We start from the raw sequence: 16,644 nt of genomic DNA on the forward strand, positions 1-16,644 counted from the left end.
ATATCTTCGATTAATTCAATGTATTTCTCTTTTTCCAAGCATCTTTTGTAACAATTATAAATGTCGAAACGTTCACTGCATTCTAAATAGGAGAACCATTCTTGACAAAAAAAATCTTGTAAACGTCTTTTAAACTCTTGTAAGAAACACTTCTCATTCCCAACCATTCCGTACATCCACACAGCAGCAAAACCATTACAACATAAAAGACTCTGCACATGTGAGACCCAATTTGTGTGGCCCTTCGATGCCAAATTACATAAAGCTTTATATGCAATCTTGGAATATCTTGAATCAGGTAAACTAGTATTTCACACATCTGTCTGCAGAGTTAATATACAGCGGATTCACCATACACAATGTTGTTTGGAGTTCGAATTGTCACTTTCAGAAACTTTTTATACGCAAACAGGTGGACCCTTTCCACAGAGTCATACTTTCCATATCCCCATAGCTCTGAACCATACAAGAGCATAGGGGCGATCCGTGCGTCAAACAGTTTGAAAAACACCTTTGCCGAATGGCAGCCAAGTCTGTTCAGTAATCTAACGATTTCGATCACTCCCTTTTTCGCCATGGTTGTCTTTGTTTCTACTGCAATGTTCCAGCTCAGTTGGGTGGACAGGGTTACACCGAGATATATAAACGAGTTCACAATCTCAAGACCATCCATTCCGTAGAACCACTTCTCTTTCTGTGCAATGTGCCCGCCCTTTCTAAAAACCATGACCTTAATTAGTCTTTGTCAAGTTCACGTTCAGACACAGTTTATCTGCAGAGCAGCGCAGGACATTAAGCTGGTTTTGTAGGCCTACTACAGTGCTGGATAACAGCGCAATGTCGTCAGCAAAAAGCATTACAAACAGTTCTAACTCAGACGGAGATAAACGTATCCCATGTCTGCCTCGTTGTATGACATCCTGTGCCAGTTCGTTGATCAGAAACGAGAAAATTGTCGGTGAGGCTACACAACCTTGTTTAAGGCCTTGCATACATTCAAAGAAATCAGTGTATTCGTTTCCGCACCGCACGCATGCTTTCACATTTTCATACATGCTCTTTAACACCTTAAATATATTGCCTTGTATGCCTAATCGAAAAAGCACTGACCAGAGCACGGGGCGCTTAATGCTATCGTAAGCCTTGCAAAAATCTATGTAGGCTACATACAGTTTGGCCTTTTGGGAAAATTGTTTCTGGACGCAAGCGTAAAGGGTAAACACATGATCAATAGTTGAGTAATTCCTCCGGAAACCAGCCTGGCTTTCATCTAAAATGTTATTATTTTCTGACCACACAGACAGGCGGTCGTTCAGAACAGACATACACATTTTGCTCATCGTACTGGTGAGGGAAATTCCTCTGTAATTATCAGGGTTATCACAGTCTCCTTTTTTATGTAACGGCACAATAATGGCCTTGGACCACTCTCTTGGGTACACCCACTTCTCGAGAATGTTGTTGAACAATTTAACTAAAAAAAGGTAAAATAAGACTTTCAGACACTTTCAACATCAAACCCTGCCGCTTTACCATTTTTCAAATTTCTGATTGCTTTACTAATTTCAATTTCAGTTATTTCACTGTCAAGAATTTCGTCACTGATACCTGTATCAGGCAACTGATCGTCTTCGGGTTCACCTTCAACTGTATCGGTGTTTAAAACATCCTTAAAATGTTCGTACCATGCCTCTTTTGGTACGGAGTTGGAGTGCACCTCTTTTCTATTACATTTCCTTATTTCCTTCCAAAATTCCGTTGGTTTATCAGCAGAGAGCAATAAGTTATGAACTTGTTTTAACCTGTACTCTGTTCGCTTTGTTCGAAGAAGATCTTTATACTCCTTCCTGACTTCAGCGTACTTTTGCTTTGCTATCTCTTTTTCTTCTTTATCTTCTGTTTTAAATCTTTGATAACTTCTCAGCAACCGTCTCGCAGATCGATTCTTTTCCAAACATTCAATATCAAACCATGAGGACGCACTTCTACCTTCAGCGTCACCTCCGACTTTTTTGGTCATGCACTTTGCCGACTGTAGCATTGCTTAGTTAAAAATCTCCAGCCCCTCTCCATGTCTGCGCTGATGATGTCACACGCTTCCTTTAACTTAGCTTTAAAATCGTCTGATTTAACACTTTCAATAAAATCATTCTTTTTTGCATCGTTCCACACAACTTTTGAGACACGTGCTTGTTTAGGGGGCTGGCGCTGATTCACTTTCAACCCAAGCGCAAAGGTCACAGGCATATGCATTGATTCAATTCTGTCGCCAATGGTTAAATCGTGAATGTTGTAGGCTAGGTCAACAGAGGCTAAACAATAATCCACCACACTGTTACCGCTATGGGAGATATAAGTAAACTTGCACGAGTTGTCCGCATTGCAAAAACCATTCAAGATTTTGAGATCAAAGCATACACATAGATCGATAAGCTTTGTACCAAACCCATTTAGTGCATAGTCTTCAGTCATTCTACCATGTGAAATCGTGTCATGGTCATGACCTGAGAGAGAGAGAGAGAGAGAGAGAGAGAGAGAGAGAGAGAGAGAGAGAGAGAGAGAGAGAGAGAGAGACACACACACACACACACACACACACACACACACACACACACACACACACACACACACACACACATTCTCACACTCACAGCAAGACAACCAAATACAGTCCATTTACTGATACAACCGTACGTCGTCAACGGTTTAGAAGTTATTGTGTACGGGCATGCAGGTGTTTTTAATGGAGAATACTACGTGGCTTGTTGTGTCTTACCAGATTTACACGAGTTGCTTTTTTAACTATTGAACTGCGAACGAAAGCGAGCTATTCAACATCTAAAAAAGCAAGGAAACGTAGCGTGACGTGTTCTAAAACATCTTCCAGCGGAAACATCAGGCGAAAAAGTGTTTCCATAGTGACGTGTGTCTCACTGACTTGTTTTACACGACCTCATTTGCATGATATACACACGTGTGGTTTGACCGATATTGTTATCTCATGAGTGGTCTCTCTCACGTATGTAGAATAAACAGGCGTATGCAATCTTACCACACTGGGTACTGTCTCCGTTGACAGTATAATCAGCGCCACAGGTGCACTCGAGAGGACTTCCATCACTGTGACAGGTTGCATGGGCAATACAGTCAGTGGAATCTGCAGGGCATGTCTGTCCATCCTTAATCTCTGCAAAGTAAACATGTAGCAGTGGTGTGAGAGTGGCACATTGTGGGGCACAGCGACTGTCGTCTGTCCAGTTTGAGGCACAGTCGTTGTAGACAAACCCTCTTTGGTAAAGGCAAAGGACAACGATTGACTCTAAAACATCGGGTTCAAGAAAAAGAAGAGAAGGGGGGGGGGGGGGTACAATCGAGAAAGGACTCTTCACAGACAGCCTGCGGGGTACCTCAAACCCTTTCGGATCCGTTTGCAACACTGATTTTGCAAAGCAACTGATTATGAGAAACAATACAAAGCGTTAAGCCTTATTTTAAAGATAAACTATGAAACTTGGGTATGGGGGTATTAGACTTTAGCAAAAGAACCCCACTGAAAAATTGTGTAAACCAAAACAGAAAAAAAAACACGCATTCCATTTTCGAGCTGAAATACCTGATTTTTATCCGTGCACTATAATGGTTTTTGTGTGTGTTTAATTTGGTGCACGTCATTAGTGCGATAGACGTATTGTAATTCTACTTCCTGTTCTCAGGGGTAGACTCCAGCCTTAATTGGAATCAGTCATATGCCTCTCTCAGCCAGGAGTAAGCCCCGGATGGTTTTACCGTGAGGGCGTAGAGCAAATAAAGGTAGCATCGTCTCTCTCAGCAAAACACATAGGACGGGTACTTACTGCACGCCGTACCACCTTCGCATGTGGCAGTTGTCACACAGGTGAGGCCACCCGCACAACTTTGTCCTGCATTCACCTCTGCAAAAACACAAAGAAAACAGCTTTAACAATGGGGATGTAGCCAAGTGGCGATTACATGTACTGTTGTCCCTCTCTTTTACTCCCTGTCTATTATCTTCCCCTGACCCAAGTTGTGTCTCCAGCTAGGATTATTGTGTGTTTACTATTGTAGGGTAGACTCTTGACCGGATTCCTTTCTAACCTCTTATCTCAGAGTTAGGTGGTCGTTATGTAATGTGCCGCCTGACTGTCTCGGTATCGTTGGACGGCGTTTTGTCAAGTGGGTGTCATTTCTTTTGACAGGGTACAATTATAGAAGATGCCAGGTAGCTTGGAGGTGTTAGTCTCTTACCCCCCCCCCCCCCCCCCCTTCTGTGTATCAGCTTTGACACTACTTGTAATATTTCCGGTGTGTGACACCTCTGTAACGATTTCTGCCTCGGTAACGATCCCTTTTCATTGGGCAGGCAATCTTAAGTAGAACGCCCCCCGTTGTCTGACACCGGGTATCTTTCCTATTGGCTATTGGGAATCGGAGTTGACCAGCCTTTAAAAGACTGAGCATTTAGGCTAGAGGAGAGAACGCGATTTGTGATATACTGAGCTGTGTGCTGCTCGATTGTGTCGGTTGACGTGAACGGTCGAAGTGCTGACCATATTTGTCGCGAAGTTGTAATCAGTCGACTTGTGGTGTTAGATTCGGATACCTGTGCTCTTGTGTTTACGTTTCACTGAGTGTGCTCACTGGGGAGAATCTACACTGCTTTCTGGTGTTAACTTTCTGGTGTTAACTTTCTGGTGTTAACTTTCTGGTGTTAACTTTCTGGTGTTAACTTTCTGGTGTTAACTTTCTGGTGTTAACTTTCTGGTGTTAACTTTCTGGTGTTAACTTTCTGGTGTTTGCTTCTGGTGTACGTTAATTAAAAGTCACGTTATCGCAACCTCTGTCTTGGCGTCTCATTTATGCTTCCTGGCCTATCTCTACCCCCCTTCCACTCCACCCTATCACATCTGGCGCTGCGAGCAGGATTCAGGAAGTAGAGACGCCGTAGTTTAACACCAGAAAGCAGGGAAAGCAGTGTAGGAGGTACTCGGCGTATCCAAGATGGCGGTCGACGGGGTTCCTAGACCCCAGTGGCAGATGTTCCCCCCTCCCAGGCTTCCTGTCTTCACTGGTGGTGACGATGGCTGTCAGCTCGACGATTTCAGCACCGAGGCACGTCGCGTCATTTCCCATTTCAACATGGCGGCACTTGGTGGGGAGGGAGCAGAGTGGCTGATCCAGTCACTCGCTGGGCCTGCCAGGAAGGAGGTTAACCTGCACCCCCCTCAGGCGACCGCTACGGCTGACCTAGTCCTGACCATTCTGCAGGACACGTTTGGGGACCACGCCAGCATTTCCACTCTACTAGCGTCGTTCTACAGCATCTCCCAGAGTCAAGAGGAGGGCATTCTCTCATATGCCCACAGGTTGCAGGCTCTGCAGGTGAAGACGAATGCTGTTGTTGCCGGTACGGTTTCCGATGCTGCACTTCGTGATCGATTCATGCACGGACTGTTCTTGCCTGCAATGAGACGGGACCTCATGCGCTTTGTGAGAGGGCGTGAGGCTGTCACTTTTGCGGCAGTCCGTGCAGAAGCTCTCAGGTGGATGAGGGAAGATTTCGAGGTGGTGGCGAAGCAACAAACGGCTGTTTCTACACAGATGGGTGCAGTGTTAGGCAGACTGCAGGTCCCAGTCAACGAACTCGCCGTCAGCTCAGCAGAGCTACGCGCTGCCCTGCACCAACACACGCCAGCTGCCTCACGACAACAAAAGCCATCCGCGAAGCCACGTTGTTGGCTTTGTAACCGCCACGGCCATCTGCAGAGCAGGTGCCCTACCAAGCGTCAAAGAGACCAACAACCGTTGTCATGGAGACAGCCAAGTGAGAAACGTGTGAGTCAGTCAACATCCAACACGCAACCTCTCCGTGAGCAAAGCTGCCAGACAGAGGAAGAGCATCAAAATGTGACACTGCCAGTCCCCGTGCAGCTACACGACACTCAGCAGGTCACATTTTGGGATTCCATGCTCAATCCTGCCCCTTTACTCCAAGTCCCAGCTAAACCACCCCCTCGTGAACAGTCAGGAAAACAATGTGCTGCTGTCATGTGGGCAATGTGTCATTTGTGAGACTTTTCGTGTTCTGCTAAGAGACTGTGTACACTATGATTATTGATTGCCTGTTGTATTGTGTCTTGTATGAATGGGTTGGGTGACTGTGCGTGTCATCCGTTACCGTTTCTGATTTTATTTGTTGTTTCACTTGGGTGAACTTGTGTTTGATTTATAGATGTCATTTTCAGCTATTCCCGAGGCGCTGTACCTGCGAGGACGCAGTTGGTATAGAGCTGGGGGGGATGTAGCCAAGTGGTGATTACATGTACTGTTGTCCCTCTCTTTTACTCCCTGTCTATTATCTTCCCCTGACCCAAGTTGTGTCTCCAGCTAGGATTATTGTGTGTTTACTATCGTAGGGTAGACTCTTGACCGGATTCCTTTCTAACCTCTTATCTCAGATTTAGGTGGTCGTTATGTAATGTGCCGCCAGACTGTCTGGGTATCGTTGGACGGCGTTTTGTCAAGTGGGTGTCATTTCTTTTGACAGGGTACAATCATTGAAGATGCCAGGTAGCTTGGAGGTTTTAGTCTCTTACCCCCCCCCCCCCCTTCTGTGTATCAGCTTTGACACTACTTGTAATATTTCCGGTGTGTGACACCTCTGTAACGATTTCTGCCTCGGTAACGATCCCTTTTCATTGGGCAGGCAATCTTAAGTAGAACGCCCCCCGTTGTCTGACACCGGGTATCTTTCCTATTGGCTATTGGGAATCGGAGTTGACCAGCCTTTAAAAGGGAGAGCATTAGGCTAGATCAGGAACGCGATTTGGGATACTGAGCTGTGTGCTGCTCGATTGTGTCGGTTGACGTGAACGGTCGAAGTGCTGACCATATTTGTCGCGAAGTTGTAATCAGTCGACTTGTGGTGTTAGATTCGGATACCTGTGCTCTTGTGTTTACGTTTCACTGAGTGTGCTCACTGGGGAGAATCTACACTGCTTTCTGGTGTTAACTTTCTGGTGTTAACTTTCTGGTGTTAACTTTCTGGTGTTAACTTTCTGGTGTTAACTTTCTGGTGTTAACTTTCTGGTGTTAACTTTCTGGTGTTTACTTTCTGGTGTCTACTTTCTGGTGTTTGCTTCTGGTGTACGTTAATTAAAAGTCACGTTATCGCAACCTCTGTCTTGGCGTCTCATTTATGCTTCCTGGCCTATTTACCCCCTTCCACTCCACCCTATCACAGGTACTAAGAAAGTTACACATGCATACATAAACGTGCGTACGCAGGAACGCGTACATGCGCCTGCAAAGAAAAAGGACCTTTGTAGTCCCTCTCTCAACCCTCTCTCGCTCTCCACCTCTCTCTCTCTCCCTCTCACTCTCCCCCTCTCTCTCTCTCTCTCCCTCTCTCGTTCCCTCTCTTTCTCTCCCCCCCCCCTCTCTCTCTCCCCCTCTCTCTCCCTCTCTCTCTCTCCCCCCCCTCAAGCCTAAAAAAAAAGAAGAAAATAAACAATGATGGCTCCGATTGCTCCATTTTCCTTGTTTTATCAAAAAATGTTCTGGTTCGTTTGGGCGCAAAGGGCCCTCAACTAAACGCTTCGCGTCGTCGTTCTGTCGCTAAAAAAAATTGGACCCCCCCCCCCCCCCCCCTCCTTAAAAATTGTGTGATCCGCTCCTGAATGTTTGTTTGCTTGTTTGTGTGTGTACGTGCGCGCGCGCGTGAGTAATTGTGCGTGTGTGTGTGAGGGGGGGTGTGCGCGTGTGTGTGTGTGTGTTCGCGTGTGCGCGCGCGCGCGCGTGTGTGTGTGTGTGTGTGTGTGTGTGTGTGGATGCATGTGTGTGGATGCGTGTGAGTGTGTGTGTGTGGGTGTGTGTGTGTCCTTTTAATTCCCCAACAGTTTTTGGGACGCTGCAAATATCATGAAACCACTTTCAAACTTACGATCGATCTGGCTGTATTCGGAATGGCCAGGGTAGTATTTTACCTCATAAATATAGTACGGTTTATAATTATGGTTACATTAGGCCTCTTCTGACCACAACACGTGACACGTGCCCCTGATCAGAAACACAACGTTTTGTTCCATTTGATTTTTTGTGTCTTGAGGTTTGTCATAAACCTCTCTCCGCAATCACACGTGACGAGTACTTACTGCATGTCGTGTCGCAGGTGGACCCTGCCACACAGGGCGTGCTATCGTCACAAGGTGTTCCTACCTTCGCCTCTGCAACAACAGAAAAACAGCAATAACTTAAATACTTGCCGCGGAAGATACCCAGAGATTTGCATACAAACAGAGAGAGAGAGAGAGAACAAGAACAAGAACTGACAAGAACAAGAACAAATCTTTAATTGTTTAAGGCCACAGCCCCTTACAATAGTGGTTAAAATAACAGCAATAGTATCTGCACAGTTATAAATTATAGTCACGCATAAAATTCAACAAATACATTAAGACCCTGATGACATGTCACTGAACCTGATTTATCGTCTCTTCTGTAACATGAAGAACACAAATCTGCTGAAGCTGTTCATCACATTATCCTCATTACTGCCACAGAAATACACAAGTTGTTGTTGCAGCGTCTTAGAGTTCGAGATTTTCAAATACTTTGCTCGAAGGTCTTGATAAAAAGGGCATAAAAATACAACATGGTGTTCATCTTCTTTATCAGCTGTACAGAGAGGACAGTTTCTTGTCGTTTGGTTTGGTGCGTACCAAAACTTGTGAGCGTTGATTTCGGATATTCCTGCGCGGAAACGAGTAAGAGCAACTCTGTACTTAATATCTTCGATTAATTCAATGTATTTCTCTTTTTCCAAGCATGTTTTGTAACAATTATAAATGTCGAAACGTTCACTGCATTCTAAAAAGGAGAACCATTCTTGACAAAAACAATCTTGTAAACGTCTTTTAAACTCTTGTAAGAAACACTTCTCATTCCCAACCATTCCGTACATTCACACAGCAGCAAAACCATTACAACATAAAAGACTCTGCACATGTGAGACCCAATTTGTGTGGCCCTTCGATGCCAAATTACATAAAGCTTTATATGCAATCTTGGAATATCTTGAATCAGGTTGCTTCAGCAGTGTAAACCAGTATTTCACACATCTGACTGCAGAGTTAATATACACCATACACAATGTTGTTTGGAGTTCGAATTGTCACTTTCAGAAACTTTTTAGACGCAAACAGGTGGACCCTTTCCACAGAGTCATACTTTCCATATCCCCATAGCTCTGAACCATACAAGAGCATAGGGGCGATCCGTGCGTCAAACAGTTTGAAAAACACCTTTGCCGAATGGCAGCCAAGTCTGTTCAGTAATCTAACGATTTCGATCACTCCTTTTTTCGCCATGGTTGTCTTTGTTTCTACTGCAATGTTCCAGCTCAGTTGGGTGGAAAGGGTTACACCGAGATATTTAAACGAGTTCACAATCTCAAGACGATCCATTCCGTAGAACCACTTCTCTTTCTGTGCAATGTGCCCGCCCTTTCTAAAAACCATGACCTTAGTATTTGTCAAGTTCACGTTCAGACACAGTTTATTTGCAGAGCAGCGCAGGACATTAAGCTGGTTTTGTAGGCCTACTACAGTGCTGGATAACAGCGCAATGTCGTCAGCAAAAAGCCTTACAAACAGTTCTAACTCAGACGGAGTTAAACGTATCCCATGTCTACCTCGTTGTATGGCATCCTGCGCCAGTTCGTTGATCAGAAACGAGAAAATTGTCGGTGAGGCTACACAGCCTTGTTTAAAGACTTGCATACATTCAAAGAAATCAGTGTATTCGTTTCCGCACCGCACGCATGCTTTCACATTTTCATACATGCTCTTTAACACCTTAAATATATTGCCTTGTATGCCTAATTGAAAAAGCACTGACCAGAGCACGTGGTGCTTAATGCTATCGTAAGCCTTGCAAAAATCTATGTAGGCTACATTTAATCTGGCATTTTGTGAAAATTGTTTCTGGACGCAAGCGTAAAGGGTAAACACATGATCAATAGTTGAGTAATTCCTCCGGAAACCAACCTGGCGGGGATATAGCTCAGTTGGTAGCACGCTGGATTTGTTTTCAGTTGGCCGCTGTCAGCGTGAGTTCGATCCCAGGTTCGGCGGAAATTTATTTCACAGAGTCAACTTTGTGTGCAGACTCTCTTCGGTGTCCGAACCTCCCCCCGTGTACACTACATTGGGTGTGCACGTTAAAGATCCCACGATTGACAAAAGGGTCTTTCCTGGCAAAATTGCTTAGGCACAGTTAATAATTGTCTACCTATACCCGTGTGACTTGGAATAATAGGCCGTGAAAGGTAAATATGCGCCGAAATGGCTGCAATCTACTGGCCGTATAAAATTTCATCTCACACGGCATCACTGCAGAGCGCCTAGAACTGTACCCACGGAATATGCGCGATATAAGACTCATTGATTGATTGATTGATTGATAAAATGTTATTATTTTCTGACCACACAGACAGGCGGTCGTTCAGAACAGACATAAACATTTTGCTCATCCTACTGGTGAGGGAAATTCCTCTGTAATTATCAGGGTTATCACAGTCTCCTTTTTTATGTAACGGCACAATAATGGCCTTCGACCACTCTCTTAGGTACACCCCCTTCTCGAGAATGTTGTTGAACAGTTTAACTAAAAAAAGGTAAAATAAGACTTTCAGACACTTTCAACATTTCATTTAACACACCATCAAACCCTGCCGCTTTACCATTTTTCAAATTTCTGATTGCTTTACTAATTTCAATTTCAGTTATTTCACTGTCAAGAACTTCGTCACTGATACCTGTATCAGGCAAATGATCGTCTTCGGGTTCACCTTCAACTGTATCGGTGTTTAAAACATCCTTAAAATGTTCGTACCATGCCTCTTTTGGTACGGAGTTGGAGTGCACATCTTTTCTATTACATTTCCTTATTTCCTTCCAAAATTCCGTTGGTTTATCAGCAGAGAGCAATAAGTTATCAACTTGTTTTAACCTGTGCTCTGTTCGCTTTGTTCGAAGAAGATCTTTATACTCCTTCCTGACTTCAGCGTACTTTTGCTTTGCTATCTCTTTTTCTTCTTTATCTTCTGTTTTAAATCTTTGATAACTTCTCAGCAACCGTCTCGCAGATCGATTCTTTTCCAAACATTCAATATCAAACCATGAGGACGCACTTCTACCTTCAGCGTCACCTCCGACTTTTTTGGTCATGCACTTTGCCGACTGTAGCATTGCTTAGTTAAAAATCTCCAGACCCTTGTCCATGTCTGCGCTGATGATGTCGCACGCTTCCTTTAACTTAGCTTTAAAATCGTCTGACTTACTTTCAATAAAATCAGTCTTTTTTGCATCGTTCCACACAACTTTTGAGACACGTGCTTGTTGGGGGGGCTGGCGCTGATTCACTTTCAACCCAAGCGCAAAGGTCACAGGCATATGATTCAATTCTGTCGCCAATGGTTAAATCGTGAATGTTATTGGCTAGGTCAACAGAGGCTAAACAATAATCCACCACACTGTTACCACTATGGGAGATATAAGTAAACTTGCACGAGTTGTCCGCATTGCAAACACTATTCAAGATTTTGAGATCAAAGCATACACATAGATCGATAAGCTTTGTACCAAACCCATTTAGTGTATAGTCTTCAGTCATTCTACCATGTGAAATCGTGTCATGGTCATGAGAGAGAGAGATAGAGAGAGAAAGAGAGAGAGAGACAGATAGAGAGAGAGAGAGAGAGAGAGAGAGAGAGAGAGAGAGAGAGAGAGAGAAAGAGACACACACACACACACACACACACATTCTCACACTCACAGCAAGACAACCAAATACAGTCAATTTACTGATACAACCGTACGTCGTCAACGGTTTAGAAGTTATTGTGTACGGGCATGCAGGTGTTTTTAATGGAGAATACTACATGGCTTGTTGTGTCTTACCAGTTTTACACGAGTTGCTTTTTTAAATATTGAACTGCGAACGAAAGCGAGCTATTCAACATCTAAAAAAGCAAGGAAACGTAGCGTGACGTGTTAGTTCTAAAACATCTTCCAGCGGAAACATCAGGCGAAAAAGTGTTTCCATAGTGACGTGTGTCTCACTGACTTGTTTTACACGACCTCATTTGGGTGATATACACACGTGTGGTTTGACCGATATTTCTATCTCATGAGTGGTCTCTCTCACGTATGTAGAATAAACAGGCGTATGCAATCTTACCACACTGGGTACTGTCTCCGTTGACAGTATAATCAGCGCCACAGGTGCACTCGAGAGGACTTCCATCACTGTGACAGGTTGCATGGGCAATACAGTCAGTGGAATCTGCAGGGCATGTCTGTCCATCCTTAATCTCTGCAAAGTAAACATGTAGCAGTGGTGTGAGAGTGGCACATTGTGGGGCACAGCGACTGTCGTCTGTCCAGTTTGAGGCACAGTCGTTGCAGACAAACCCTCTTTGGTAAAGGCATAGGACAACGATTGACTCTAAAACATCGGGTTTAAGAAAAAGAAGAGAAAAGGGGGGGGGGGGGGTACAAATAGATCGAGAAAGGACTCTTCACAGACAGCCTACGGGGTATCTCAAACCCTTTCGGATCCGTCTACAACACTGATTTTGCGAAGCAACTGATTATGAGAAACAATACAAAACGTTAAGCCTTATTTTAAAGATAAACTATGAAACTTGGGTATGGGGGTATTAGACTTTAGCAAAAGAACCCCACTGAAAAAGTGTGTAAACCAAAACAGAAAAAAAAACACGCATTCCATTTTCGAGCTGAAATACCTGATTTTTATCCGTTCACTATAATGGTTTTTGTGTGTGTTTAATTTGGTGCACGTCATTTGTGCGATAGACGTATTGTAATTCTACTTCCTGTTCTCAGGGGTAGACTCCAGCCTTAATTGGAATCAGTCATATGCCTCTCTCAGCCAGGAGTAAGCCCCGGATGGTTTTACCGTGAGGGCGTAGAGCAAAAGGTAGCATCGTCTCTCTCAGCAAAACACATGGGACGGGTACTTACTGCACGTCGTACCACCTTCGCATGTGGCAGTTGTCACACAAGTGAGGCCACCCACACAACTTTGTCCTGCATTCACCTCTGCAAAAACACAAAGAAAACAGCTTTAACAATGGGTACTAAGAAAGTTACACATGCATACATAAACGTACATGCGCCTGCAAAGAAAAAGGACCTTTGTAGTCCCTCTCTCCCCCCTCTCTCGCTCTCCACCTCTCTCTCTCTCCCTCTCACTCTCCCCCTCTCTCTCTCTCTCCCTCTCTCGTTCCCTCTCTTTCTCTCCCCCCCTCTCTTTCTCTCCCCCCCCTCTCTCTCTCTCCCCCTCTCTCTCCCTCTCTCTCTCTCCCCCCCCCCTCAAGCCTAAAAAAAAAAGAAGAAAATAAACAATGATGGCTCCGATTGCTCCATTTTCCTTGTTTTATCAAAAAATGTTCTGGTTCGTTTGGGCGCAAAGGGCCCTCAACTAAACGCTTCGCGTCGTCGTTCTGTCGCTAAAAAAAATTGGACCCCCCCCCCCCCTTAAAAATTGTGTGATCCGCTCCTGAATGTTTGTTTGCTTGTTTGTGTGTGTACGTGCGCGCGCGCGTGAGTAATTGTGCGTGTGTGTATGAGGGGGGGTGTGCGCGTGTGTGTGTGTGTGTGTGTGTGTGTTCGCGTGTGCGCGCGCGCGCGCGCGCGTGTGTGTATGTGTTTTTGTGTGTGTGTGTGTGTGTGGATGCATGTGTGTGGATGCGTGTGAGTGTGTGTGTGTGTGTGTGTGTGTGTGTGTGTCCTTTTAATTCCCCAACAGTTTTTGGGACGCTGCAAATATCATGAAACCACTTTCAAACTTACGATCGATCTGGCTGTATTCGGAATGGCCAGGGTAGTATTTTACCTCATAAATATAGTACGGTTTATAATTATGGTTACATTAGGCCTCTTCTGACCACAACACGTGACACGTGCCCCTGATCAGAAACACAACGTTTTGTTCCATTTGATTTTTTGTGTCTTGAGGTTTGTCATAAACCTCTCTCCGCAATCACACGTGACGAGTACTTACTGCATGTCGTGTCGCAGGTGGACCCTGACACACAAGGCGTGCTATCGTCACAAGGTGTTCCTACCTTCGCCTCTGCAACAACAGAAAAACAGCAATAACTTAAATACTTGCCGCGGAAGCTACTCAGAGATTTGCATACAAACAGAGAGAGACACACACACACACACACACACACACACACACACACACACACACACACACACACACACACACACAATGACACACACTGACACACACAGACACACACAGACACACACATACACACACAGACACACACAGACACTCACACACACACCACGACCCTCGTCTCGATTCCCCCTCTATGTTAAAGCATTTAGTCAAGTTTTGACTAAATGTAAAAACAGCAATAACTTAAATACTTGGTTTAAGAGCCGCGGAAGCTACTCAGAAATTTGCATACAAACAGAGAGAGAGAAACTGAAACTGAAACTGAAACTGAACTTTATTACCAAAGGATAGAGGTTTTAGGCAAAGCCTAATCTTACAACCTGTCCCTTATACAAACACTTAATACAGACGCACATAATATAGATAGTAAAATTGACAAGGTTCTTGTTACTTACAGACGTACATAATGTAAATAGTAATAAGAAAAGGGTTATGGTTTTGTATACACATTCAAAAATGGGAAAAACAATATAGTTTGGAAATTGCAGCATAGTTGCAATAATGCATTGCATATAAACATCCAAAACAACTAATAACAAAAGGGAGAAAACAAATGTGGGGAGGAATTGTCCCAATCATTCGCATGTATATCATTATCAATACATACACATAAAGAACAAATCAAAATACAAACATAACTTGACTAAATGTAAAAAGCACTAAAATATCAGACATGAAAAGTGTTCTATTTACCCATTAAGCGGGAATGAAACTGGCGCCTAAACGTTTTCACAGAAGAGGCATTTCGGAGGGGTAGGGGTATGGAATTCCATAGAGACGCTCCTGAGAAGGCTAAACTTGACTTATACAAGTCTAGACGAGGGATGGGGGGAATCAGGTTCTGGGACCCATATCTTTTTGTGGCATGTCTGAAATGTGATTTTAAATATCCAGGAACATTATTGTTAATTACTTTGTACATAAAGACAGCCTTGTTTAGCGTCAACTGATCTTTCAAGGGAAGGAAATTAAGGAGCTTTAATTTATCATCTGTTGGCTTATTTGACTCATGCAGAATTAGTTTTGCAGCACGGCGATGAAGAGAATTGAGTCGTTTGAGATGAACATCACTGCAGTTATCCCAAAGTGTTGAAGCAAAGTTGATATGGGGCATTATGTGAGCGTAATAAAACAACTTGAGTGCTTCCACATCGGCATAATGTCTTAATTTAGACAATAAGTACAAATTTTTAGATACTAATTTGCAAATTTTACTCAAGTGAGTTTGCCATTTCAATTCTTGATCAACGGTAACCCCTAATAATTTATGCTCTTTAACTTGTTGCACTTGAGTTGAATCAATTGACAGTTGAAGTTGTAAGGGTTTTAATTGGTGTTTTTGTCTAGTTGTAATCACCATACTTTTCGTCTTAACAGGGTGAATAACCATTGCATTAGTGGTGCACCATTCTGTCATCTCATCTATACTTTTTTGAAGAGATTGGTTGACGGCTACCAAAGACTTCTGACTGGTGTGGATTGATGAATCATCCGCAAAGAACTCACATCTTACTTTCTCATCTGACACATGAAGAGGTAAATCATTTATATAAATACAGAACAATATAGGTCCTAATACAGACCCTTGAGGCACACCACTTTTGACAAAATCATTCGACGAAGTTTTACAGTTGATGAATACATATTGTTTCCGTTTTGAAAGATATGATTCGAAGAAGGCACAAGCAGAGTCATCTTTTAAGTAGCATTGTAATTTCTTTAATAATAAGGAGTGGTCTACAAGGTCAAAGGCTTTTTTAAAGTCCAGGAATAACGCTCCTGTTACTTCGGACTCATTAATAGCTGATAACCAAGTTTCACATAAAGAGCTGAGAGCAGTGTGGCATGAATGCTTAGAGCGAAATCCAGACTGAAATGGATGAAACAAATTCATTCGTTCCATATATTCCAGTAAATATTTCTGAATATGCTTCTCCAAAGGCTTAGATAAAACAGGTAAGAGGGAAATTGGTCGAAAGTTGTTAGGGTCCGTAAGATCCTTGCTTTTTGGGAGTGGCACTACCTTGGCACATTTTAAAATAGAGGGAAAAACGTTTTGTTGTATGCCAAGGTTGTAGACATAAGTCAGTGAATCAATTATGTATGGTAACGCAAGTTTGAGCAACCGGACAGGAATCTTATCGGGACCCATTGACTTTTTATTCGCCATCTGTTCTATCAGTTTTCCAACCTCGTGGACAGTAATGGGTGGAATAGAAAACGATTCGTTTTGAGTCAACTTTCGTCCACAAAATGTTTTTAATTTTTCTAGAGAGACATCAATATCAAGGGACTCATTCTGCGTGAGACAGGCTTTCAGTTTCTCTGCGAGCGAAATAAAGTGTTGAT

General features: G+C 43.5%; 1 protein-coding gene across 1 annotated transcript in view; it reads right to left on the minus strand.

The window, feature by feature from the left end:
• Nucleotides 1-2,827: 2,827 nt before the first annotated feature.
• Nucleotides 2,828-16,644, minus strand: part of LOC138956407 (neurogenic locus notch homolog protein 4-like) — a 41,687-nt gene continuing 27,870 nt past the window's right edge. Inside the window, exons 12-18 of the mRNA XM_070327772.1 lie at nt 14,107-14,178; nt 13,065-13,142; nt 12,259-12,393; nt 8,172-8,243; nt 3,855-3,932; nt 3,053-3,187; nt 2,828-2,838 (exon numbers count right to left, since the gene is read on the minus strand). Of these exons, the coding sequence (XP_070183873.1) occupies nt 2,828-2,838; nt 3,053-3,187; nt 3,855-3,932; nt 8,172-8,243; nt 12,259-12,393; nt 13,065-13,142; nt 14,107-14,178 (581 nt within the window). The remainder of the gene's footprint in view (nt 2,839-3,052; nt 3,188-3,854; nt 3,933-8,171; nt 8,244-12,258; nt 12,394-13,064; nt 13,143-14,106; nt 14,179-16,644) is intronic.

Source organism: Littorina saxatilis, unplaced genomic scaffold, assembly GCF_037325665.1.
Source record: "Littorina saxatilis isolate snail1 unplaced genomic scaffold, US_GU_Lsax_2.0 scaffold_305, whole genome shotgun sequence".
Lineage (NCBI taxonomy): Eukaryota > Metazoa > Mollusca > Gastropoda > Littorinimorpha > Littorinidae > Littorina > Littorina saxatilis.